Below are 25,062 nucleotides of genomic sequence, written 5' to 3'. Positions count from 1 at the left end.
AATACAATATTAAAGTCTAGGTAGTGTACTCGTACCTATGCAACTTGTTATAATATACCAGTCTCCACGAACGCATAGACTGTCAATAAAATGTGCGCCATACATTCAAAGGCAATGTGATGCACAATTTTATTGGCAGTTTTAATAACAATTTAATTTTTATTGAAGAGAGGTTTGCTCTCCGCGGCGATCTAATCTTATGCGTCATGAACTCATGACTCATAAGTTATGATGCAGTTTCTATAGAAATCTACCTAGGTACTTATCTGATTCGTCTGGAAGATAAAAGGTGGCAGTTGCCCATGTAAATAATCCCATATTTTCGTTTATTCGCTCGAACGCCATATTAAATCGTCATCATCATCATGATCAACCCATCGCCGGCTCACTACAGAGTGAGAAGGGCCATATAGTCTACCACGATGGCCAAGTGCGCATTGGCAGACTTCACACACCTTTAAGAACATCATGGAGAACTTTCAGGCATGCAGGTTTCCTCACGAAAGTTTCCTTTACCGTTAAAGCAAGTGATGTTTAATTAGGTACTTACTTAAAAACACTAGCCCCGCGTGCAGCGAGATATTGTGACAAGTATTGATAAGCTATCCCTGTACCAAAGATGATGTCCGTATAACTTCACCCACTTGGATTTAGGTTTTATGAATCCCTTGGAAACTCGTTATTTTTCCAGGATAAAAAGTAGTGAAAATCTTTGAAATCGGTTAAACCAAGGCTACAAAAAGTAAGCAGACCGACAGATACACTTTCGCAATTTATAATATTAAATATGCATTGTTTTTTAGATGACACGCTATTTTCTATGTGGTTCTATTCCTGGTGCGGTCGTCACCCGTTGCACCAATCTGCCACTGCACTATGAGTTTACTGTATTGCCCCACTGTGTGATTGCTACACTATGCTCTACGCGTGTTCGAGTCAACTGATAACAGCGCCCTCCTTATATAAACGGACAAACAAACCAATCTAGTTAATAAGTTAATTATTAATTAGTTAAAGTGTACACCCACCGTTGCTGTCGAGGTCTTCATAATCACTCCTTCCACTCACTTGTCTCATGGGAAACATATCCAGGTCACTTGTTCACAACACTGCCATTAGCCATAGTACCTAAACTTCACTGGAATGAGGACTGTTCGCTGCGTGAAACAACCAAGCCAATGTTACCTATAGTCTTCTTTCGCGTGAATTTAGATTTTTGAAAATCCCGTGGGAACTCTTCATTTTTCAAAATAAAATGTAGCGTCACTCTACAGGACTTTAACCATGTACATGCAAAAAATTACGTTAATCCGTTTGTTCTATTGCAGCATGATTGGAGGACAAACCAATAAACAAACACACTTTCGCATTAATCAGTACCTACCCTTATCATAAATGCGAAAGTGTGTTTGTTTGTCCTTCAATCACGTCGCAACGGATTGACGTGATTTTTTGCATGGGTATCTATAGATAAAGACCTATATATAGAGTGACATAGGCTAATTTTTATCCCGGAAAATCAAAGATTTCCCACGGGATTTTTAAAAACTTAATTCCACGCGGACGAAATCGCGGGCATCAGCTAGTTACTTATAATAGGTGTGGGCAGTGATCAAGTCCGACTAAGTCTCAATATTCCACTAAGTATAGAATCTTTTCTGTCCGTATCATACATACGTTTTAGTTAGAGATAATTAAATAGGTATGTTATAGATATTATTATCACTGTACACTTTAGAGCACCTTAATTCACTATAGGTAGGTACTAGGTATCACAAGTTGTATAGGTATGCGTGTCTGTCTGTAGCTGTACGGCACACATCGTATCACGACATCGCGGCTACTGAAGCAGCTATATTGGAATTGTATATTTGTTTGTGAACTGATAACAAACCGATTCATGTTCCAATCTTGTGCTATAGATACTTACCTACTGACATGTAATTTGTGCAGTTAATATAAATTGTCTGTATCTCGATGCGCCTGCAAAGATAATGATATTTGAAGTAGGTACCTAAGTACTCGTAGCGATAGGAACTTTATGCCTATAATATTATCAGTCGATTTTTTTTGGTATCAATAGTACGCGACAGGTCGAGATGACAATTGGGGTGTGAGGCGGGGGGACGCCTCGCACAACGGGTAAGCGTGGCAAGTCCCCACCCCGATTGCCATCTCCACCTGTCGCGTACTAGAATTTATTAAAATCCAACTCTATCTTTATATGCAAAACAATAGACATCATTAGTAGCGTATGCAGAAAAGGCGTGGTAGCACAGTAGTTAAGACGGCTACCCCTTATTCGAGAGTTCGATCCCGGACACGCACCTCTAATTCTTCGTAGTCATGCGCGTTTTAAACATTTTAATTGTTTAAACACACTTTTTCTTTCTCCGTGAGGAAACCTCCATAATGTTCTCAAAGGTGTGTAAAGTCAGCCAATCCGTATTTGGCCAGCGTGGCGGACTACGGCCTACACCCTTCTCATTCTGAGAGACCAGTGCTCAGTAGTGGGCCGGGGATGGGTTGATGGTAATGATAATGATGATAAGCAGAAAATGGATTGGTCTTGACTTTTGGCCCCGATAAATGATAAGAAATAAAACTACTTACAATATCTTCACATATCAGAGTTTATTAGCGAAATCACAATTATAGACTAATCAATAGGTACACAAGCGTTGTTAAAGCCGCTTAACACCAGGTGGTCCCAACTGCTCGTTTGCTCGCTATTTTTATTAAAAAAAAAAGCCTTCACACGCGACGAAGTGTCACGTGACTTCTGTGCTAACTCTTTAGATCGAAAGGAGAAAAGTAGAGATGTACTATAACGACCATACTTCCATACTAACCGCAGTTTCTTGCTGGTTCTTCTCAGTAGGAAAGGCATTTCGAACCAGTGGTAGATGCGTTTGACGATTCAAAAGTACTTGTAAAAGTTTAAATATTTAATTTTACATTTAATCCATACTAATATTACAAATGCGAAAGTGTGTCTGTCTGTCTTCTAGTTTTTCACGGTCCAACAGTTTAACCAATTTTGATGAAATTTGGCAAAGAGTTAGCATACATCCCGGGGAAGGACAAAGCCTACTTTTTATCCCGAAAACTTAAGGAGTTCCCACGGGATTTTTAAAAACCTAAATCCATGCGGACGAAGTCGCGGGCGTCATCTAGTATATTAACAAGTTACGGGGCATCGTTATTGTTCGATACTAGATATTGCTATATAATATGTATCAGTGAAAGAATTAGGTATCAGAAGAGTTTTACATAAAAACTCACAAACGAAGCAATTTCACCTCATTAAGTATATAATATTAAGTGAGTATAGAAAATTTGTAATATCATACGTTTTTAGGGTTCCGTACCCCAAAAAGAAAAAGGAACGCTTATAGGATCACTTCGTTGTCTGTCTGTTTGTCTGTCTGTCAAAAAAACCTCTAGGGTACTTCCCGTTGTTCTAGAATCATGAAATTTGGTATGTAGGTAGATCTTATAGCACAAGTAAAGGAATCAATCCAAAAACCGTGAATTTGTGGTAACATCACAAAAAATATTAAAATGTAATTTCAATTATCAAAGTAAGATAACTATACCAAGTGGGGTATTCGAAAGGGCCTTACATGTACATTCTAAAACAGATTTTTATTCATTTTTATGCATAACAGTTTTTGATTTATCGTGCAAAACGTCGAAAAAATACGACTGTAGTACGGCTCGCACTTGGCCAGTTTTTTCGACAAATTGCTAGCTTTACTAAGTAATTGATTATACTCGACAGATTACCGATAGATTGATGAATAATTTCGGACGTAGGTGTTACGTCTCACTGTAAACACTATATACATAATGGATAATTAATTATTAATTAGGACTAATTAGCGTCTGTCACTCACGGCTTTGCGCTGATTAATCTGCCTACAAATAGATATTATAGTCCGTCCCAAATGAGAACTAACTCGCCATTTTAACTCTGTGTCAACTGTCATGTCAAAAGTGAACCGTGGCCCTACCGCGGTTGTTTGACAGCTACAATGTCACAATCGCAATCATCTCTGATTGGTTAATGCTCGCTCATTATTGGCCACAATGCATTGTTGCTCATTGTTGCAACAAGAATCGCACAAATTCAGCCAATCAGAACAATTGAGATTGTAATAATGATTGATGCAGGTTTTAGACAATCGCCCCGCCGTACTTTTGACATGACAGTTGACACATAGAGTTATAATGGCAACTCAGTTTTTGTTTTGTACGCATTATACAGTACGTGGCAAAAAGTAATGTACATCGGTCATTAGAATGACATTTCGGCTTTGTAGAGCGTTGTCCCTGTCACTGATACCTACATGACATCTTGTCGGTCTCAACGACAGAGACAATGCTCTACAAATCTGCTATTTCCTTCTAAAGGTCGATGTACATTACTTTCTGTCGCGTACTGTACCTACTTACATGAAATAAACGAAGTCTTTTCTTCTTTTCCGTACGTCTAAAGACGTTATTTATTTTTACTTGAGTAAATACAAAATTAAGTATAATATTACATTAGGTAGGCACTTATGAGTAGTTTTAACTATCATTCAATTAAATTGTTCAACTATTCTATTCTTCAAAGTTATTCTTAAAAAAGCCTCTTATCACTATTATATACCCTATACCTCAAATTATGAGTACTAACATAACACAATATCAACGGTTAGTTTTTTTACTAAAAACTAGCGACTATCTCTATTAATAAACGTGGAATACTAAATTACATATTTGACTCTTAAACTACCTAATTGTTTTTTTCTTAAATTTTTATTAATTAATATTATACCGAGTCTGTATCATGTATTATTTTGTATTTATTGTATATAAATTATCATGTAGGTATTCATATTATGTATAATGTAATTACTAATTATAATATCATGTATAATGGAAATCACTCACGATAGTTTAAACGATAAAATATATCGAATCTGTTGGAAATATTGATAAATTTCATGAAATCGATCAAAACATTTTACTTATTTGGCCGTATTGGCGTATATTATGTGTAATTGGTAACTTCATTTTAATCGATGTTAAAATCGATTATACACCTAAAACTACGGTTATGAAAACTTGAACTAGGATTATTGTAAGTCTTGATTCTAAAAATCTGTTTTCTATTCTTAGTCTATATGGGCAGACGACATCAAATGAAGTGAATATATGATGTCTTAGCAATATACTGGTTACACATTATTTTAACATGATGACTCTAGATTTAATTTTTTATCCTACTAGCCATGTAATAAGTCATAAGCCTAAATAAAAATAAAATACATCACTATATTGCGGAAAACCCAGGGAACTAATTTTGTACAAGAACAATTCATATACTTAGTGACTATAGACCAATACTAGTGGCGCCCCCAGAGCAAGTTTTTTATATTTCTGGTATATTATACAGGGTGTAACCAGAACGATAGCAAAAACTTAGCGTAGTTGTTACACTACCTAAATACAATCCGATACCAATAACCATTTGCATCATTTTGTATTTTTAATGGTTTAGTATTTTTCAAACCGGCAATGTATAGCGTGCAAAACTTGGGTCAACGCCCCATCTACGACGCGGCATTGACTCCAAGTGGCCTACTTACGCAACGTTCGTTGACCACTAGCGTCAGTCAGATGTTTTATTTCCAAAAAATTGTGAACTTTTACAAAAAATAGGACTTTAAAAATATTTTTTTGCTTTTTTTTGTGGTATCGTACTTTCACCTGTCTTCGTTTTTGCCAGCACAGCGTTCTGGTTACAACCTGCATTATTATGTCAATCAATACCTTAGTTCTTATTCCACGTTTAGTAATATCCCTATTTATTTCTACGGTTAACTAATACTGTTGTTATTTAATAGCGGCGCGGAGTCCTCGCTCTCCGACTTCTCACCGTCACTGCTCTCTGAAAGAGAAATATAAACTAAGTTTAACTAGTCTCTTTCACTAAACCACTGTGTTAGAATGAAAAACTAAAATTAGTCACAGAGTATACATGCAAATGGATATAAAGCAATGTCAAGGCTAACGCAGACAAGCTGTGTTTGATGAAAAACTAAACTAAAAGTCATTCTACAAATCATATTTCGCCCGTTAATACGCATGCAGCTTTAGGTATATGTACGCTTTATATTTCTCAAACACTAATCTGTCCGTCAGGACTAAAAATAAAGTCGTCTTAATATGAAATGACGATAGAACTTTTAGTCCACACTAGTTTTAGAAATTAAAAATTGGGAACCGCACACATACTGCCGCCGCGCACTAAACTAAAACACTAAATATACCATATATCAACAAATCAAAATTATATCAAATCAAGTCACAAAACAAAAATTAAAAAAGAATAACCATAAACTATGTACTAACTATATCATTCCAAATTGATTTTTTATAATTTTTCCATTTTTAATTTGTTAAAATATAAAATTTCAATAATGAAATAATGGTACCTACCTACTAATTTGGTTATACACAATCTCCAAACTAAACTGACTGTTATCTAAGTACTGCCATCTCTTTCACAATGTTCCCTGCAGATAAGGATAGCACTATTTCCAGTCCTATCAATTCAGAGAATAAGCACCCATATTTACGAATTCTACGCCAATAAACGCAAATGAGCACTAACCTTAACATCCTCAAACTTGAAGCTTATTTACCTACTGGAAATATTTTAAAAATATTTTAGAAATATTTTAAAATATTTTAGTTGCTAATCTATAAAGACTGCGCCATCTAAAAACACTTCACTGCCACTCTATATACTGATTTAGATGTTAAATAAGACTGAAAAAAAATTTACAGAATCAGTTTTGTAATTAGGTAATTAATTATAATAGTTTTTAAGAAAAATATAAATAATAAAAAATCTGTATTATGGTGGGTTTCACACACATCGCTCGCTACGCATTCCCGCAGGCAACGCAGCCTTAGTAAACTATCTGATATTTCAAATATATAATATAAGTATAATATATTTAATCTATTCGTGAAGTATTTTAGATAACCCAGTCTATGTTGGAATATAGTTTAGCAATATTATAATAGATATTTAAGTCCCACTTGCACAAAATAACTTACGTCCGTTTGCAATATTCAGTCTGTCTGTAATCAGCGGCTAAGTTATTTAGAAACATTTGTCGAATTACAGATACACTGAATATTGAAAATGGACATTCATCTGGTTCACTCTATCTGTCTAATATTTTTACTCCAGGGTATTCTTGTCAAGAAAAGGACAGCGGGGTAATTCGCTAATTCAGTGATCATCACTAAATGCAAACCATCAAACTTATTTGACATTCGTTGGTTCTACATTGCTGTTTTACTGAGCGGTATAAAAATAATACTTCGCAGCAAACGTTCAATGGATTAAAAATAAATGTCATTTTAATGAGCTTGGTGACTCAGAGCTTGGTGGCTTTCATTCAGTGATGATCACTGAAGTAGCGAACCACTCCGCAGATCTAGATAACTAAGATAGAATTAGTTAGTTTTCGTGCATATGGGCTCTTTCAACATAAGTATTTAAGCTAAATAAAACAAGTGATGAAAATGTACATTTGCTTATATTTGACATAAAAAAATTACACTCCACAGTACTATACAGCTTGTGTAACGTTAATTATATGTAATCTATATTGACACATATGTACACCGCCTAGAGCTAAAGGCGCAAATATCACTAATATGAAATTATCATATTTAATACACAGACTAAAGAAAACAGATAGAAAACGCATCACCGCGCCGCGGCGGTAATCAGATTCGGAGAAGCCGACCACCTTACATCTTGCACAATGCAGAGCAAAAGCCAACATGTATAACAGGCATACTATCACACCCTTAGCACCAAACTTCGACTAGCTATCAATACGACAAAATGATAAAATAAAAATAGTAATATTTCCTTTTGACACACTATTCTCCCTAAAATCTATTTTTTATAACTGCCGAAATCAGTAATGAATAAGAATTAATCAATAGTTAAGCAACGTCGTTACTTGTCGAAAACGACCACACATTTTTGACAAACAACAACTTTTGGCCAGATAACTGATCTGCGGCTAATTGTTTTATACGAAAATCTAAACTAAAATTGACAGACCTAAATATAATGCCATTTTTTTCTCAGGGAGTATTATGAAAGGGATAGCGATAGATTTCGAGCTGCCATTTTAGTTTAATTTAGAGATTGTATACAAGAGAATCAGCTTCAGTGATTTTATTATTAGTTTTGGTTAATTTTAAATTATAATAACAAGATTTTTGGCCATTGGGGTGATTTTTAGGGACTCCAAGTTTGAGAATAGGCTTGCCCTGTGCTACGTATAAGCTACGTACATTCGTATAAGCTACGTATAAGCTACGTGAATGTACATTCATTGTAGCCATCTTACACTAACAAAACGTTACGTTTGTCTACATCTATCTTTTTTCATTAGTCTGTGTCGTTATAGAAAACATTAATAGTCAAAATGTGTCCGCAAAATTAACGAGTTTGTTTTAATATTAATGTTTACAATAAAACAATGTAACAAGAGGTAACTATATAACAATAACTTTTCCGCTCTATTTTACATCAAGAGGTTACAGATCGCGGAGTCCATTTTACAAGTCTCATGATTAAATACAGTAAAAGCGTCATTTTAGGGATGTAATTTACCAAAATATTTCTGTCAAAAATATTTAACATCTGTATTTTAACTTAATCTTAATAATATTTGCATTTTTGCAAAAATACTGACACAATTCTGATCTTAATTTATTTTGGTTTCTTTGAAGAACATTATTAAAGATATACTGTTTGAACAGTTTAGAAATATGTTAGATCTAACTGTTAGCAAGTAATCATAGCATGAAAGCTATTGAGCAAAAATTCTAGTCATACAAAACATCTATTTTATACTAAGTATCTAAGTAGCATAGGTAATTAGATGGGCATTATGTAAAGAATTGAAAATTCTAATAATAACAATGAAAGGGCATTGAACCTACAAGTTCGCCATTTTGAAAAAAACCTCGTTTCGGCGGCCAATGATAAAACATGTCAATCGATAGACTTTTAAGATGAAGTCAAATTCATGAAATGAAATATAATTTTTTTTTTGGTTGAATATTTAAAATTGTATGTAATTATATGACACAGGGTAGACAAGTATATGTGTTATACCACATAATCAAATCATATTCAATAAATGAATATTTATTTATTACCAAAATAATCTTATATAATTTTCAATTCTTCAACATAAATTAGCTTTTTTGAGTATGTCTTCATGTTTATAAAATATTTGATACAACTTGATAGAGAATAGAAGATTCAGGTGTTATTTTCAAGCATTCTAGCATTTTACATATTATTTTCATACTAGGGTTGTGACGAAATCGATAATAGTTGTATGTTATCGTCAAACATATTATCTTATATGTATTCGTTATAACCCTTTTTATCATACATAATATACATAATAAATACAAATTATACACCAGATAAATAGACATGTAAGTATAATATGTCGCAGAAGAGCAAGAACATCGACGCAACTAAAAAATCATCGATTTTATTATAAATTTTTATTGCGTCACTATTCACGGTACAATATCTAGAATTTCTGTTAGTTCACTATACCTCTAATTTTGAAAAATCTGAGTTGCGCAGATGTTCCTGCCGAACAGCGTATATTCTGCCGACCTTTTTCCAAAATATCGTTTTTGGATATTCCCACGTTTTTAATGGTAACTCAAAATGTTTGCAGTTAACCGCTTTTTAGAAGGAGGACGGCAGTATTAGTGTCGGCAACCTCGAGTTTCTAAGTTTTTCCTGTTTTCCACTGTTGTGCATTTTCAACTATATATCAAGTCCAAGTACAGTACGCAGCAGAAAGTAATGTACATCGGCCTTTAGAATGACATTTCGGCTTTGTAGAGCGTTGTCTTTGTCACTAACACCTGTGTGACGTTTTGTAGGTCTCACCGACAGAGACAACGCTTTACAAATCTGCTATCTCCTTCTAAAGACCGATGTACATTACTTTCGGACGCGTTCTGTAAGCTTACAGTCAAAGTTTATACAAGTTGTATTGTATAGTTTTTAGAAGTCATGTTAGTTTATAAGTTTAAATTAGAGAAGATATAATATGAACATAGTCTGAGAGATTCTGTACTTAGATCGACGTACGCGCCACGAAAGTTAATATAAGTCCCGCAAATTGCTATTGCGCTGGACCATGTCTCATTAACATCACAATGACGTCATTTTGACGTCAGCCGAAATAAAAATATACCATCAGCTCGAAACTTCAGTCTAGTGCTGAAGTTACTAAAATGGCGGCCACGCGCATTAGCAATTTGCGGGACTTATGAAGCAAGGACTACACCTGAGATTAAACTTAAATATTAATGATTGATTAATTATTATTGATTGAGGATTGCGTCTTTTTTTGAGATGTAAAAATCCTAGTTTACACTAACAAACAAGTTTTAATAAAACCTACTATTCCACTTCCAAGTTAGTCCGCTTCCATCTTAGACTGCACCGTCACTTACCACCAGGTGCTAACTTATCTACACTAATATTATAAAGAGGAAAACTTTGTTTGTTTGTTTGTTTGTTTGTTTGTTTGTTTGTTTGTTTGTTTGTTTGTTTGTTTGTTTGTTTGTTTGTACTGAATAGGCTCAAAAACTACTGGACCGATTTTAAAAATTCTTTCACCATTCGAAAGCTACATTATCCACGAGTAACATAGGCTATATTTTATTTTGGAAAAAAATAGGGTTCCGTAAGATATTTGGGTTTTTCGGACACAAGGTGTAAAAAATCAACCAGAAAAGTTACTTATTTTGCGTACGCTGCCTAAACTATAAAAGATAGAACCATAAAATGTTCTAATTAATTGTAGATCTTATAAATATCTACAAAAAAGTCCGCGACACACTATACCCATCTATGTCGAGTGAGGCACAGCAACCATTTTTTATTTAAAAATCTTGAATTTTTTTTGGACTACATTTAAACGCGTTTATTTTACTCATGCTATTAATCCTTATCAAAATAAATGATTTCATCACTAAGAACAGTTTATGGAGATAATATTTGGTCTTTGAATGATTAAAATTGGACGTTTGGTTTTGAAGTTATGGCGAAATTAAAATATTACGATTTCTGCTGCACGGCCCGTTGCGAAGTGGGCGTCACCAAGGCGGGGGTGCGCGTGCGGGAGGGGAGTTTAGATCTATGAGTAAGGTACCCGCGCGGCTCTATAATATAAAAATGAATCACTAAATGTGTTGCTCATCGCAAATCTCGAGAACAGCTGAACCGATTTCGCTAATACTTTTTTTATAATATTTCTTGAAGTTCGAGGATGGTTCTTACGGAGAGAAAAATTTAATTCAACCTCCCCCTCAATTTTCTAAACTCCACCCGAGCGAAGCCGGGGCAGGTCATATTATATAAAGAGGTAATGTCGTTAAGTTTGTTTGTAGGGGGTAATCTTTAGAACTACTGAACCGATTTTAAAAATTCTTTCACCAGTAGAAAGCTACATTATTCCTGAGTGACATAGGCTATACGGGATCTTTAAAAACCTAAATCTACGCGGGCGAAGCCGCGGGGATCAGCTATATTATATAAAGAGGTAATGTCGTTAAGTTTGTTTGTAGGGGGTAATCTTTAGAACTACTGAACCGATTTTAAAAATTCTTTCACCAGTAGAAAGCTACATTATTCCTGAGTGACATAGGCTATACGGGATCTTTAAAAACCTAAATCTACGCGGGCGAAGCCGCGGGGATCAGCTAGTAATGGAATAAAAAAGTTGCCATGCAAGTTTTCAACAAAACTTTTCGTTCAACTACAATTTTTGAAACTTGGGTCAAAGGGTGGTCTTGTATCACAAGCAAAACGAAAAGATCCGAAAGTTAATAATTGGGTATTTTCCTACATTTGAATTTGATAAATATTATTACTTTATCATAAACTAGGATAAAAAAATGACGTACGCTGAAAAAAATATTAAAATCCAACAAATATATAGAAAGTTACAGGCATTTTAATTTTGGAGTGGAGGGTCTTCTATCCCTTTCTCGCAAAACGAAAATTTGTATGAAACCGCACGAAGCTACTGTGGCATTAGTAAGGTGTGACGTCAAAATGCTATATCGCTATCTCTGTCTAATCAGAAATATTTCAATGCTTATAACTTTTTTGTTATTTGATCGATTTCATTTTTTCAGTTTACGTCATTATTTTTATCCTAGTTTATAATAAAGTAATAAAAAAATTGGAGTCAAATACCCAATTTCAAATTGTATGTAAAACTTATGTATAACGCATAAAATTTAACTTCTCATACGCCACTTTAACTTTTAGTGTAAATTTCATGTCGAAAGTACGATTTTAGTCCTTATTTTAAAGGTGGATCGTACTTTTGACATGACAGTTGATCCATAGAGTCAAAATGGCGCGTGAGAAGTTTTTTCTACAGACAATATATCGTACTGACAGTTTATTTTAGCGGTAGATCAAAGACAATCGTGGCTAAACGAAAATGATAACTATAATACTGAATAAACTACGTGAGAAAATAATTACAAAGTTGCGTGGAAGCAACCCGCTCAACTTTCAGTTACCCACAAGATGGTATAGTGTGTTACTTTTTTAGGATTTGCAAAGAGCAGCTGCCGAGTTTCTTGCCGGCTCTTCACATTAGAATCTGTATTCCGAACCGGCGGTGGTAGAGTTACAGACGGCGGTAGAGTTATAAGAGACACTAGTTGTTCTACGTGACATTAAAAAAAAATTAGATTTTTAAATGGTATTTTTAATCGCTACTGGCAACACACGTAACTTACGTTCCGTACCTCCCCACGTAAATTTCGTAACAATTGTACCCCCGTTTGAGATCTAAAACAATAATGACCAAAATTACGATACGGAAAAAAATTATCAAAATCGGTTCAATTCTGTTTCTATTTCTCTAAACTAAATTTAGAGTATCTGCATCTTTTTCCTTTCAATATTGCGAAAAAAAGGACGGAACATGAATTTTACATATTTTAGAGACACTAAATTTTAGTGCACGCTGCTAAAGTCACGAGGTTTGACAGCTCTAAATTAAATTTAAAGCTGTCAAAGTGTATCTGTCCTTTTCATATTACATTAGTAAGAAGAGGATGCGAATGCTCTAAAATTTAGTTGTGCTCGGAATCAGTACCAGTATTAGTTAAGTTTAGCCTGCATTCTTGTGATTGTAACTTTCGTAGCGCGTACGTGTGTATGTGTGTGTATGTATGATGCGTGTGTGTGTGTATGTACATGTTTGGCAAGTGAATGCGACAATAGTTCAACGGGTGAGTATTGGGCTGTCTCTTGTGACAAGTCTTTGTTTTTAGTCCGGTCAATAAAGTAAAATCCATATTAATATCATAAATGTGAAAGTATGTCTGTCTGTCTGTCTTTCTTTTAGCTTTTGACGGCTTATTGTTTGAAGGTAATTGACGAAATTCGGTACAGAGATAACTCGCATCCTGGAGAAAAGGCTGATGCCTTTCCATCCTGGGAAATTGAAGATTACACTGTATTTTAAAAAATCTAAACGCTTTCGTCCGCGTGGATTTTAATTATCTCGAGAGAACTCTTTGGTTTTCCACGATAATAAGTATACTATCCGTGTCTCTATGATGCAAACTATCTATGTACCTTTCGTCAAAATTGGTTGGGAATGGGTTGTCCGTGAAAAGAAAAAGAAAGATATACAGACCATTTATAATATTAGTATGGATACACGCGTACGCGCGCGTTGAGTGTGATGCCTTGCCGCTTAGTTTGGGTCGCTCAAGCGTTGATCTACTGTCGCCGGTTGTGTTTGTTGGAGGGTCGTCGGTTCGTACCGTTGCGCTCCGGCTTGGTCTCCGCCGCGTGCGGGACGTGCGCGTGCGGCAGGTGCGGCGCGTGCGGGAGGTGCGGCGCGTGCGGCGGGTAGGGGATGCGGAACAGTCGGATCCGCAGATGCTCGCAGATCTCGAAGCAGATCTGCCCGCAGTAGCGCATCAGGTCCGCGTACACCCATAGCTAGAACAAGTAATTGGGTATTTGACTCCAATTTTTTTATTACTTTATAAACTAGGATAAAAATAATGACGTAAACTGAAAAACTAATTAAATCGATCAAATAACAATAAAGTTATAAGCAAGTTAAATATTTCTGATTAGACAGAGATAGCGATATAGCATTATGACGTCACACCTTACTAATGCCATAGTAGCTTTGTGCGGTTTCATACAAATTTTCGTTTTGCGAGAAAGGGATAGAAGACCCTCCCACTCCAAAATTAAAATTCCTGTAACTTTGTAAATGTTTGTTGGATTTTAATATTTTTTTCATCGTACCTACGTTATTATTTTTATCCTAGTTTATAATAATGTAATAATATTTATAAAATTCAAAAGTAGGAAAATACCCAATTTAAAAGTTTTCAAAAAAACCCTGACTTCGGTTTGCAATGCGTGTTTTTCAGTCCGCACATTAAAGCGTACAAAATCCGCCATTTTGATTTTTTAAGAATTTTATGTATACAGTGACACTCGCGCCGATGCGACTTATACAACTGGTAGTATATGCTGCTAAAATCATCAAAGTCAAAGTCAAATGATTTATTCAAAATAGGTAAATAATTACTCTTTTCGATAGTCAGATGTTGGATTTGGAAGTACAGTGGTGATAATAATTATTATTACGCAAACTTAAAACTAAAGCTACGAGGGTTCCAAACGCGCCCAGGTCTGAGAAGAGCCCACAACAAACTCGGCCGGGTATTATTTTTTCATCACCCTTTCTTTTGGCTCTGCCGTAGTCGATTCAAAAGCTTTAAAGTATAGAATAGTACTCACAGTACACAGCCACAGCACGTAGTACTCCGGTATCGCGTTGTTGAAGTATTGGTTCAGGAACAGCATCGCCGGCCCCAGCAGCGACCAGTCGTATAGCTCCATCTCGCTCTTAGTCATGTGAGCCACCTGACCACAGAGAGGGACAACTGATTAAGATCAGGATCAATCAAGTCAGGCAGTAGTTTAGAAAATAGTTAATTGAGATAGGAAAGGCTGGCACCACCCCCAGCGAGTATGACTTACCACGAGTCTATTGGTGACTTTGGCAGCGACCATGCCGAAGGCGAGGATGTACAGCGCGGGATGGTTCTCGTACACGTGCGACTCGCTCTTCATGAAGGCGGGCATCACCACCAGCGAGTATGACTTACCACGAGTCTATTGGTGACTTTGGCAGCGACCATGCCGAAGGCGAGGATGTACAGCGCGGGATGGTTCTCGTACACGTGCGACTCGCTCTTCATGAAGGCGGGCATCACCACCAGCGAGTATGACTTACCACGAGTCTATTGGTGACTTTGGCAGCGACCATGCCGAAGGCGAGGATGTAGAGCGCGGGATGGTTCTCGTACACGTGCGACTCGCTCTTCTGGAATATGATGAAGGCGGGCACCACCACCAGCGAGAACGGGATCACGGGCGACAGTATGCTGGTGCCCTGGAGACAAGGGATGCTGTAGCGAGATCTTGGCTTGGAGACACAAACTTGGCTTACAACTTTTGCAGTATATTAATGTGAAAATTATACTTTATAAACAAATAGCTTCTCCCTGAAATGCGTATACGCAGTATGCGCGGCCCGTATCACCTAGTTACCTCGAACTGACAATCCTAATAATACAAAAAAAAACTACCTATGTCCGTTATAGACTTTAAGGGTGAATTTTTTATAATTTTTTAGTGTTTTACCTACACTTCAAGGAAATTACTAACAGTAGCTTCAGTACTGAGAGAACATACGTATCACAAATTTCGTCACTGGCGGTAAGCGAAGCCGTGGCCGAGTTGGTCAAGGCATCGGGCGCAAACCCAGAAGATGCAGGTTCGATTCCTGCCGGTTACGCAATTTTTGATATGTATTTAAAATTATTTAAGGGTGAAATCTATAGAGCGCACTCTGACTTTGCTTAGACTTAAGACAGAGTCAAAACGAGACAGATGTAAATCTCTCACATGCATCTGTCTCGTTTTAACTCAAGAAGTCTGAGCAAAGTCAAAGTGCGCTCTATAGATTTCAGCCTGAAACCATCCAACCGATGTGCCACAAACCGTTTTCATTAGAAAGGCAATAATGCGAAGATGGTTTTAGGCCACTAAAACAATGCATTAGGCACATTTTTTTCTAGCTATGCCGGGTATTCTCTAGTGAAAACCCTAATTCCGGAAGGTCTAAAGCGCCGGGCAAATCACGTCGCTTACGCGTTTCTGAAATTTCTTTATCTTTTAAGCACACTAAGGAAAAGCGAACCATAATATAGATTTCTCACTAAATTGACAGGTTTTATTACAAAAGTTGTAAACACAAGTTTTTCAATTTTTATTATTATTAATATTAATAGCTACAAGGCGACCACATGCATAGAATTACAGCTACAACTAAGCTATTACCGTTTCCTGAGGTCTGTCGATGCGGCAGCGATGCGGTAAAAGTAAATCCGGTTTGCCGAAAGCTTACCGAGCGTTTATTTTTCAATTTAAATTATTTCTGACGCGGTATTGGGGCCGATTCTCTTGTACACAATATCTTAACTAACAGGTCTAAATCTAGTGCTATCCATTTCCGCAAGCAACATTATGAAAGGGATAGCAATAGATTTAGACGTGCCATTTTAGTTTAGTTTAGAGATTGTGTACAACGGAATTAGCCACAATGTTTCAAGATCATCACTAAATGAAAGCCATGAGTTTGTGAATCACACCTCTGGTATTACTGATGCATCACTGCCGCATTGACAAATTAGAAAACAGCTAAAACATGCCAATTAGTAAGGAAAAAGAAAATTAGAAAATGATAACATGCATACATACACACATATATATGTATAATGGAATAAATTGACAACGCAATTATAACAAGTACGATAGTAAGGCATGGACATATTTTCCTAATTAACGGTCACAGACTAAAGGAAATAGATGGACAGAGCCAGTGTGTATCATAGTAAAACCAATTCAGAGACTCCAATGCAAAAAGTTGAGTCACAAATTCAATGGTGTGTTATAATACTGTACAAAAAGGTTTTATTGCATAAAAAAGTTTTATGCGCTGACAAACTATGCGTCCTGCTTCTTTTTAAATGACTGGTTTATATTCTGTAATCACTGTATATTTTATTTTGTTTTTAACTACGACATGGAAATCTTTATTTTATTTTACCTGATTGAGTAAATTTTTGATTTCGTAAATGTAATGAACTAGAATAATTTTAATGTAATTGTAATATTCTTTAACCATTTGCACACCAGGATCTGGTAGAATGCGTCAGGCAACTCAACTGATGTAACACCTATATGTACCCACATTCCAGCGAATAAACGTTTATTTATTTATTATTTTATTTATTATTTAGATGAAAGAGGACTTACCTATTTGTTTTATTCTGCAGTTTAAAAATGTTTGTAACGTGTTACGCTTTTAGCTTGCATTGCCACTTTAACAGTGAAAACTTTTCGTATTGGAGCCTACAATCACAGATTGAAGTGTAGGAACATGTTATAGGAAGAGAGTTTAGAAAATCGGCCTTGCCGGCGTAGTTAATTTTAGCTCACTTCCCGTCTAAGTTTTTCCTGTAGTCTGTGTGTAACGAATAACATCACACTAAATACAACATAGAAGTAACGCAACACGAATCAAGACGAACATTATAAGATCGCGTCATGAAAGTTGAAACAGCAGAGTCGACTTCGAGCTATCATATTTTTATGGCTTCCATATTAAGACGGTCGGTCCATATTCCATATTAAGGTATTGTAGACAATTTTGTCGCAGTCACTGACTGACTGATAACTGATCGGTGATCAATTCAGGCGTCATCGTCAGGGGCAGGGTTGAAAACATACAGTTAAAAAAATCACTTTTTGTTTAAAATAATATGTATGTGGTCAGGGGATGCCTGACTGATGCGAAGGTTCTCCGTATTTCTCGGTGAAAGTAATTTTGACCGGTTTGGACTTTCCCGATCCGGTCCAATCCAGTCCATTCCAGTCTAGTCAGTCAATACGAATAAATCAAGTAAAGTAAGAAGTTTCGGGAAGTTAATCCTACTGATAACGTTTTTTCTCATTTTACTCCCCGGTGGCTATAACCGAAACGGTCAAAAATAAATCTGTATTTATAAAATTCAAAGTCCTGACTGACTGACTGACATATAACATGTAGATCAACGCACAGCCTAAACCGCCGGTCCTAGAGACATGAAATTTGGAGGGTGTGTTCTTTGTAAAGAGTAGGCATCCAATAAGGATTTTTCGGAATTCTATCTGTAAGTGGGTCAAATGGGGATTTGAAATGTATGTAGTCCACGCGGACGAAGTCGCGAGCATAAGCTAGTTTTAACATATTTCTAGATAGTTTAGTAGCTTTATGTAGCCTTTATTAGGAGTAACCGCCCACTGTGTTCAACTTTCATGCCGCGCCCATACAGCCATGCATCAGCCGTTCCGTGTACACGAGTAATGCTGACGTCATAACACTGGAATCCAGAGCTAGTGGCAACAGCACAAAGCTTAAACTTCAAACTCTTACTGCGACGGTGGAGCCGTTCTTGCCAACTCCGCCTTTCATAATGACTTTAACGTACGAGAAGACGACTGTCAAAGTCATCAGCACCACGCCGTAGTTCGATACGAGATTGACACCGAGGTTGAGAGTCGGGATCTGTTATAATGCGTCATGCGGTAAGTCCGGCGCAGCGGCGTACGCGAGCGGCGGCCAATAAAAAAATTATAAAAAAACATGCCTTTAATACAAAAAATTCGCGGCCGAAACAAATGGGTAGGGTACATCTACTGAAATGTGCTATCTTCACTCATTTATGGAATCTGAAAAATAATATAAATCACCTAACGCGTCGCGTTTATTTTTACTTTATTAATCCTTTTTAATATATATTTTTTTCATTTTTGGAGGTAGTCTTAAAAGACCAAACTCCAAAGACTTGCAGAGTTGAAAACCCCTCTCAGAAAAGCTCTGAAAACTTTATCCAAGGACTAACTCGCCTTACTAATTAGAAATTGTTGGCCAAATCAAATCATTGTTAAGGATGTTTTTGGGGCCGTATTTTTATGTAAGTAGGTTTTTTTGGAAATTTTTCGATTTTTTTTAATGGTACGACTGAAATCTGATTTAATTTTTTGACATTTATTTGAACTTTGCGAATCATTCTTCTTTTTATTTTATAATACAAAACAAAAACATTTTGCGCAATCTGATTAATCAACCGATTTTTTTTAGATTGTATTACACACATTAATTTGTTAAAATGAGGTACCCATTTATTTATTGAAGAAATGCAATATGTTTCATCCAAACAAAATATAGGAATTGCAGGACATGCGAGTTTTAGATGTAAAAAATGGCAAATTTTTAACATTAGAAGAAAAATAGATTAAAACTATATTTACAAGACTAAATAAGTTAATCGTGCATATATTTACATACTATATTATTATAAGCGCGTTTAAAAATTAGAAATAGAAATAAAAGATATTTACAAAGTACAAACTATAGGAGATGAAATAGAGTAAATAGATTAACATAACGGCATGGAAATTAACGTAATATCGGGGATATATACTAATTCAAAAAACATGTTCAAAATTAAAGCGCGAGGGAAAACTGTTTAGCGCCATCTAGTTTCGTAAAGGTGAACTACATTGTTATATCGTGCTATGGATAAGATGGATTAAAAATTAATCACTACGATAAAGCCTCTGGAAAAGTAAACCAAAGCCATAATTATTAATACATTTTGGATTTGCAATCAAACAATATTAATGTTTTAAGTTTTTCACACGAGGTCAAAATATGAAGTTTATTAGAACTTAATGTTATTCAAAATGGCTACTACGCCACGATATAATGTTCGCACGAGTTTTTAATAGCTATACTTAGTCTTTGATGGAAAAAAAATTACCTTAAACTAATCATAAACATACGTAATAATACTGATAATGATGCAAATTTAGTTCTGAACAACTATTTAGTTGAAAGAGGTTTATTATATAAACTGTGGTAATATCCTTTAGGGCATCCACCTTCATGTTTGCTCGCTATGGTGACAAGATCAATCGGAAAGGAGATTCTAACTCGAAAGGAGGTCCGTAACAAAAAAAAACTGACTTTACGCCCTTCTTGACTTAGAAACACTGGCTCCGAATAATCTTTTACTCTCTTTTTCTCTTTACTGTAAATGTTTTTGGTACAAATATATTTTAAAAAAAAAAATCTTGTGTGAAAAATGTTCAAATTAATCTCATAATATCATAATAATATTACTGTACAAAGGACTTTTAGACTTTTAGTATTTTAATTCAAGATTTGTGAACAACGTAAAATGAATATCAATTTTTGGAGACGGCGCACTCAAAAAAATTATAATACTTTAATTCCCACACCGTATCCGCAGTCCGGTAGCTTGTCATACAGTTGACATATAGTATACATGTGTCACACGAGTCTTACGGCCACGGTGGAGCCATTTTTGCCGCATCCCCTATTTCGGAAGGTGGCTGCGAAGTTGGCGATAAAGTAAATAGCCCCCGCGACGGGGAACGCGCTCGCGACCACGCCCAGCGGTAGTTCCACGCCTGGGATCTGCGCCGCCAAAAAATACACTAAATTAAAAAAAAAACCGGCCAAGTGTCAGGCTCGCGCAACGAGGTTTCCGTACTACAGTCGTATTTGTTCGACATTTTGCATGACAATTCAAAAACTATAATGCATAAAAATACATAAAAATCTGTTTTAGAATGCACAGGTGAAGGCCTTTCATTTGATACCCCACTTGATATAGTAATGTTACTTCTAAAATTGAAAATAGTAATTATTTGTTTATGAACACAATTTAATTTTTTTGTGTGAAGTAACCACAAGTTCACGGTTTTCAGATTTTTCCCCGAATGTCTGCTATAAGACCTACCTACCTGTCAAATTTCATTATTCTAGGTCAACTGGAAGTACCCTGTAGGTTTCTTGACAGACTGACAGACAGAGAGACAGATCACAAAGTGATCCTACAAGGGTTCCGTTTTTCCTTTTGAGGAACCCTAAAAAAAAACTGGCCCAGTGCGAGTCAGACTCGCTCACCGACGGTTCCGTACCTTGGAAGGAACGTGGCTTACTTTCTTCTATATAACTAAAATTTTTAGATTTTTTCTTTACTTGTGCTGTAAGACTATGCTTCTTGCCAAATTATATGATTGTAGGTCAACGGGAAATACCTATAGGTTTTGATTTATTAGCGAGTGTCAAATTATGCGGCACAATGGCCGTATTTTTTAATTGCGTTGACTTAAGGGTTTGATTTTTTTACAGAGCCTCCAAGGGATCGTAGACGTAGTACGGTGTACGCGGCAGGAAGTAATTTACATCAACCTTTAGAAGGAGATAGCAGATTTGTGAAGCATTGTCTCTGTCGTTGAGAACGACAAAACGTCATATAGGTATGAGAGAGAACGCTCTAACAAAGTCGAAATGTCATTCTAAAGGCCGATTACATTACTTTGTGTCGCGTACTGTAACTGATATTAATTTCAATTTGGTACTTCCACGCGTTCCTGAGAAGACTTTACTTGACAGACAGACAGGCAAATTACAGACAGACAGACAACTAAGTGAACCGATAAGGGTTCCTTTATCCCTTTTGAGGTACAAAGACTTTAAAAAACATAATATTATTGAATTCGATTTAGTTTTAGAGTTTTAGCAGGTCTTGAGTTAAAAGCGTCGAAGTATGTTTAAGCAAGTATGGACGAAAATTAAAATGAATTTTGACCAAAAAAAGTACTTTAGAGATGATAATACTACAGCAAAAAAAAATGGAATTTAGTTGTAGGTATAGCTAAAAACTGATTAATAGATTTTAGGAACAAATGTAGGTATTACTGATTAAGAAGAGTCTCCCTAGTGCTTTTCATACAAGCGTAGTCTAGCTCTCATTTGGATACTAACCAATCAAACTCAATGAAATTTTGTAGACACATTCTAAGAACTTTATTTTTTTTTAATTCAGATACAAGTTAGCCCATAACTGCAATCACACCTGGTGGTAAGTGATGATGCAGTCTAAGAAGAAAACGGGCTAACCTGGAAGGGGTATGGCAGTTTATTTTTTCTAATTAAACCCACACCCCGTTCGGTTTATACACGGCATCGTACCGGAACGCCAAATCGCTTGGCGGCACGGCTTTGCCGGTATGGTGGTACCTAACCATGGCCGAAGCCTCCCCACCAGACAAATTGACTATTTGATTGGTTAGTAATCAAATGAAAGTCAAACTACGTTTGTGTGGAGCGCGCTACGAATAAACTCCTATTAAGTTTTTTTTTTTTTTTTTCAAAATGATAGCAATGATGGCAAAGGCGTCCACACTAGACTGGACAGGAATGAGTGAAGACCCACATGATAAAAGTACAAAGTAAATCGACCACAACAATAGTACATCGAAAATGCTTAATCTAACACAATATGACGGTTACGGAAATCTAAGGTATTGCCGTAAATAAACATAATAGTCGACCATGCTCAATGTTACATGGAAGAACAAAATGTAACATAGAGCTGCGTACATACGGACGGAACGGTCGCACGCGATGCTGTCAACATATATACTTATATATAATATCTGTCAACGGCTTTACTCCCCCCTCCCCCCTCGAAAAAGGGTTCGAAACTAGTCGGGCTAACGTCGACTAAATACGTGAGTAAAGCCGTTGACAGATATTATATATAATGGAATCACTCACGATAGTTTAAACGCTAAAATATACTTACTATTACATCGACTAACCGCATCATGACCGTGTGCGTATGTACACAAACCTACGACGATTAAAGTCATGCTATTAAAAAAACCCACATGATAAGCTACAGCATCGCATTTTTAAAGTAAATAAACAATTAAATAAAGCTAATTACATGGACTAAGTAAGTAAAGTAAGCCCCTTACACACATCACCGACCAAAAATGGAGTTATAGTAAAGTTAAGACAAAGGCTGGTCGCAAACTGGCTACAGTGCTCGCAAAACAAGTAGACCAATCTGAAGTTGCAATACGGCGATTAGCGCCAGGTTATAGACTAAAGGATTATAGATAGGTCCGAGATCAGCTAAATGGAACACAATTGTTTTACTTAATTTTGTACCGTTTCTGCACATTGTCTAAAAAAATTGCTTTAGCTTTTTGCAGAACCTATCCTTTGAGTTCAAGAGCGTGTGCGATCGATTACTGTTGCCTTGGGGTAGGCCTGCACTGCGAATTTTCACCGCGCGATACCGATTTCATGCGTAGAATTTTGACTTATGCGGAAATGGTATAGAGCAGCACGCACTTGCTAAAACAATACGCGCGAACGGCTTCATACAATTTCCATGTTCCAAAATTCTGCGAAAATTTCGCAGTGTAGGCTTACCCTTAAGCTGCTAAAGTTACAAAATCGGTTGCACACGCATCTATATAAGAAACGGTCCAGTCCGTAAGCGTCTGGTCCAACCTAGGATTTTTCCAAAATCCTTGATTGGACCAGATCCTAGTTGGATTAGCATATTTCCTGAGGGATTTAAAACAGCAGTTGTTTCTGGGACCACTTGATATTATCTCAAGCTATAAGATTGTCTTTATTTATTTTATTTTATTTCCACACAAAAAGAAAAAACACTTACAATATTGGTTTCTTCGTGCTCGTAAGCGTTTGGCGGCTTGGCGCTTGGCGCTTGGTCTTTACAACTATAAATGAAGTATGGCGTACCTATTAGTAGCTTCATCAATAAATTATGACTCCCTTATGCTCCCGACTTCGCCCGCGTGGATTACACAAATTTCAAACCCCTATTTCACCCTCTTAGGGTTAAATTTACAAAAATCCTTTCTTAACGGATGCCTACGTCATAATAGCTATCTGCACGTCAAATTTCAGCCTGATCCATCCAGTAGTTTTAGCTGTACGTTAATAGATCAGTCAGTCAGTCAGTCAGTCTGTCACCTTTTTTAACCGACTTCCAAAAACCGTGGTTTTCAATACGGCCCGTTTGTTTTTAAATATATTTAGATTAGCGGACTAGCGGACAGTGCGCGGCCAGCCATAGAAACTAACAGAACAAAAAGCAACTCGTGTGTAAGGAAACAGTATGGACAAACCAAAATCTACATAGTATAATGGATAGTCAAGAATACAGAAGATTAGATACAGAAAGTATTAGAAGCCCAACAACCCACGTTGTTTAGGTACTTGGCGGCGATATTGGCCCGGGAGCTCGACTCAAGGGACTAAAAACAATTAATGCTACAATTTTGGTCGTTTTTAACGTAATTGATAACATTTTTTTTTTTGATAAATATGATGGATGAATTCCTAAAGTATCTAGGATCTAAAATTTTACCCTATTTTTCTTTTTCCAAGTATAATATATTTTTATAGAAATCAGGGCGCACGGCAGTGAAAAGACAAGTTCAGTTATTATCATCACACATTTTCAAAGTACCGGCAACTTGCAATTCATTAGGAAAGAGATAAAAAAAAATTAACACTCCAAAACATAATCCAACTCTGCTATTTTTTTTTTCACTCATAAATATATAAAAAATAATATTTATCTGTCTATCTATTTATTACCTAGATGTATTTGCGTAACGTTCATCGGATAGTTGAAAATTTGTACAGCTGTTGTTGGTGCCTTTGTGAAGGTTTCTGACAAAGTCACATAAACATACACTAAAAGGCGCGCGAGTCTCATGGCGACGCATGCCGGGTACTACACTGATGCCTATAGCACGGTGTTCAAGCTATCATCGCAGGCATCAGAGGCTCAACCTAATTTTGGTTGTTACAATATTGAAACGATAACTGATTTATTTATTTATAGTTAGTTAGTGTGGCTAATTCCATTGTACACAATCTCTAACCTAAACTA

General features: G+C 36.2%; 2 protein-coding genes across 24 annotated transcripts in view; both read right to left on the bottom strand.

Annotated features, from left to right (window-relative positions):
- Positions 1 to 1,805, bottom strand: part of ATP8A (ATPase phospholipid transporting 8A1) — an 87,729-nt gene extending 85,924 nt beyond the window's left edge. For 15 of the 18 annotated variants that reach the window (XR_011236882.1, XR_011236883.1, XR_011236884.1 and 12 more), the window contains exon 1: positions 1,029 to 1,176. Coding sequence is in view for 15 of the 18 variants with exons in the window: in XM_069499359.1 (XP_069355460.1) it covers positions 1,029 to 1,086 (58 nt within the window). In the remaining 3 variants the exon portion in view is untranslated. Of the gene's footprint in view, positions 1 to 1,028; positions 1,179 to 1,590 lie in introns of those variants that run through there. The other 3 variants (XM_069499357.1, XM_069499356.1, XM_069499358.1) reach the window with 3 other exon arrangements.
- Positions 1,806 to 2,615: 810 nt separating this feature from the next.
- The window catches only part of bbc (choline/ethanolaminephosphotransferase 1 bbc), a 34,475-nt gene continuing 12,028 nt past the window's right edge, over positions 2,616 to 25,062 (bottom strand). For 2 of the 6 annotated variants that reach the window (XM_034969200.2, XM_034969202.2), the window contains 5 exons: positions 20,616 to 20,747; positions 15,432 to 15,590; positions 14,933 to 15,058; positions 13,933 to 14,113; positions 2,616 to 5,941 (listed from right to left, as the gene is read on the bottom strand). In XM_034969200.2, coding sequence (XP_034825091.1) covers positions 5,871 to 5,941; positions 13,933 to 14,113; positions 14,933 to 15,058; positions 15,432 to 15,590; positions 20,616 to 20,747 — 669 coding nt within the window. In that variant the 3' untranslated portion in view covers positions 2,616 to 5,870. Of the gene's footprint in view, positions 5,942 to 11,848; positions 12,947 to 13,932; positions 14,114 to 14,932; positions 15,059 to 15,431; positions 15,591 to 18,677; positions 18,810 to 20,615; positions 20,748 to 25,062 lie in introns of those variants that run through there. The other 4 variants (XM_034969203.2, XM_034969204.2, XM_034969201.2 and 1 more) reach the window with 3 other exon arrangements.

This window comes from Maniola hyperantus, chromosome 6, assembly GCF_902806685.2.
Source record: "Maniola hyperantus chromosome 6, iAphHyp1.2, whole genome shotgun sequence".
Classification (NCBI taxonomy): Eukaryota; Metazoa; Arthropoda; class Insecta; order Lepidoptera; family Nymphalidae; genus Maniola; species Maniola hyperantus.
This window is presented reverse-complemented; position numbering and strand designations above follow the sequence as displayed.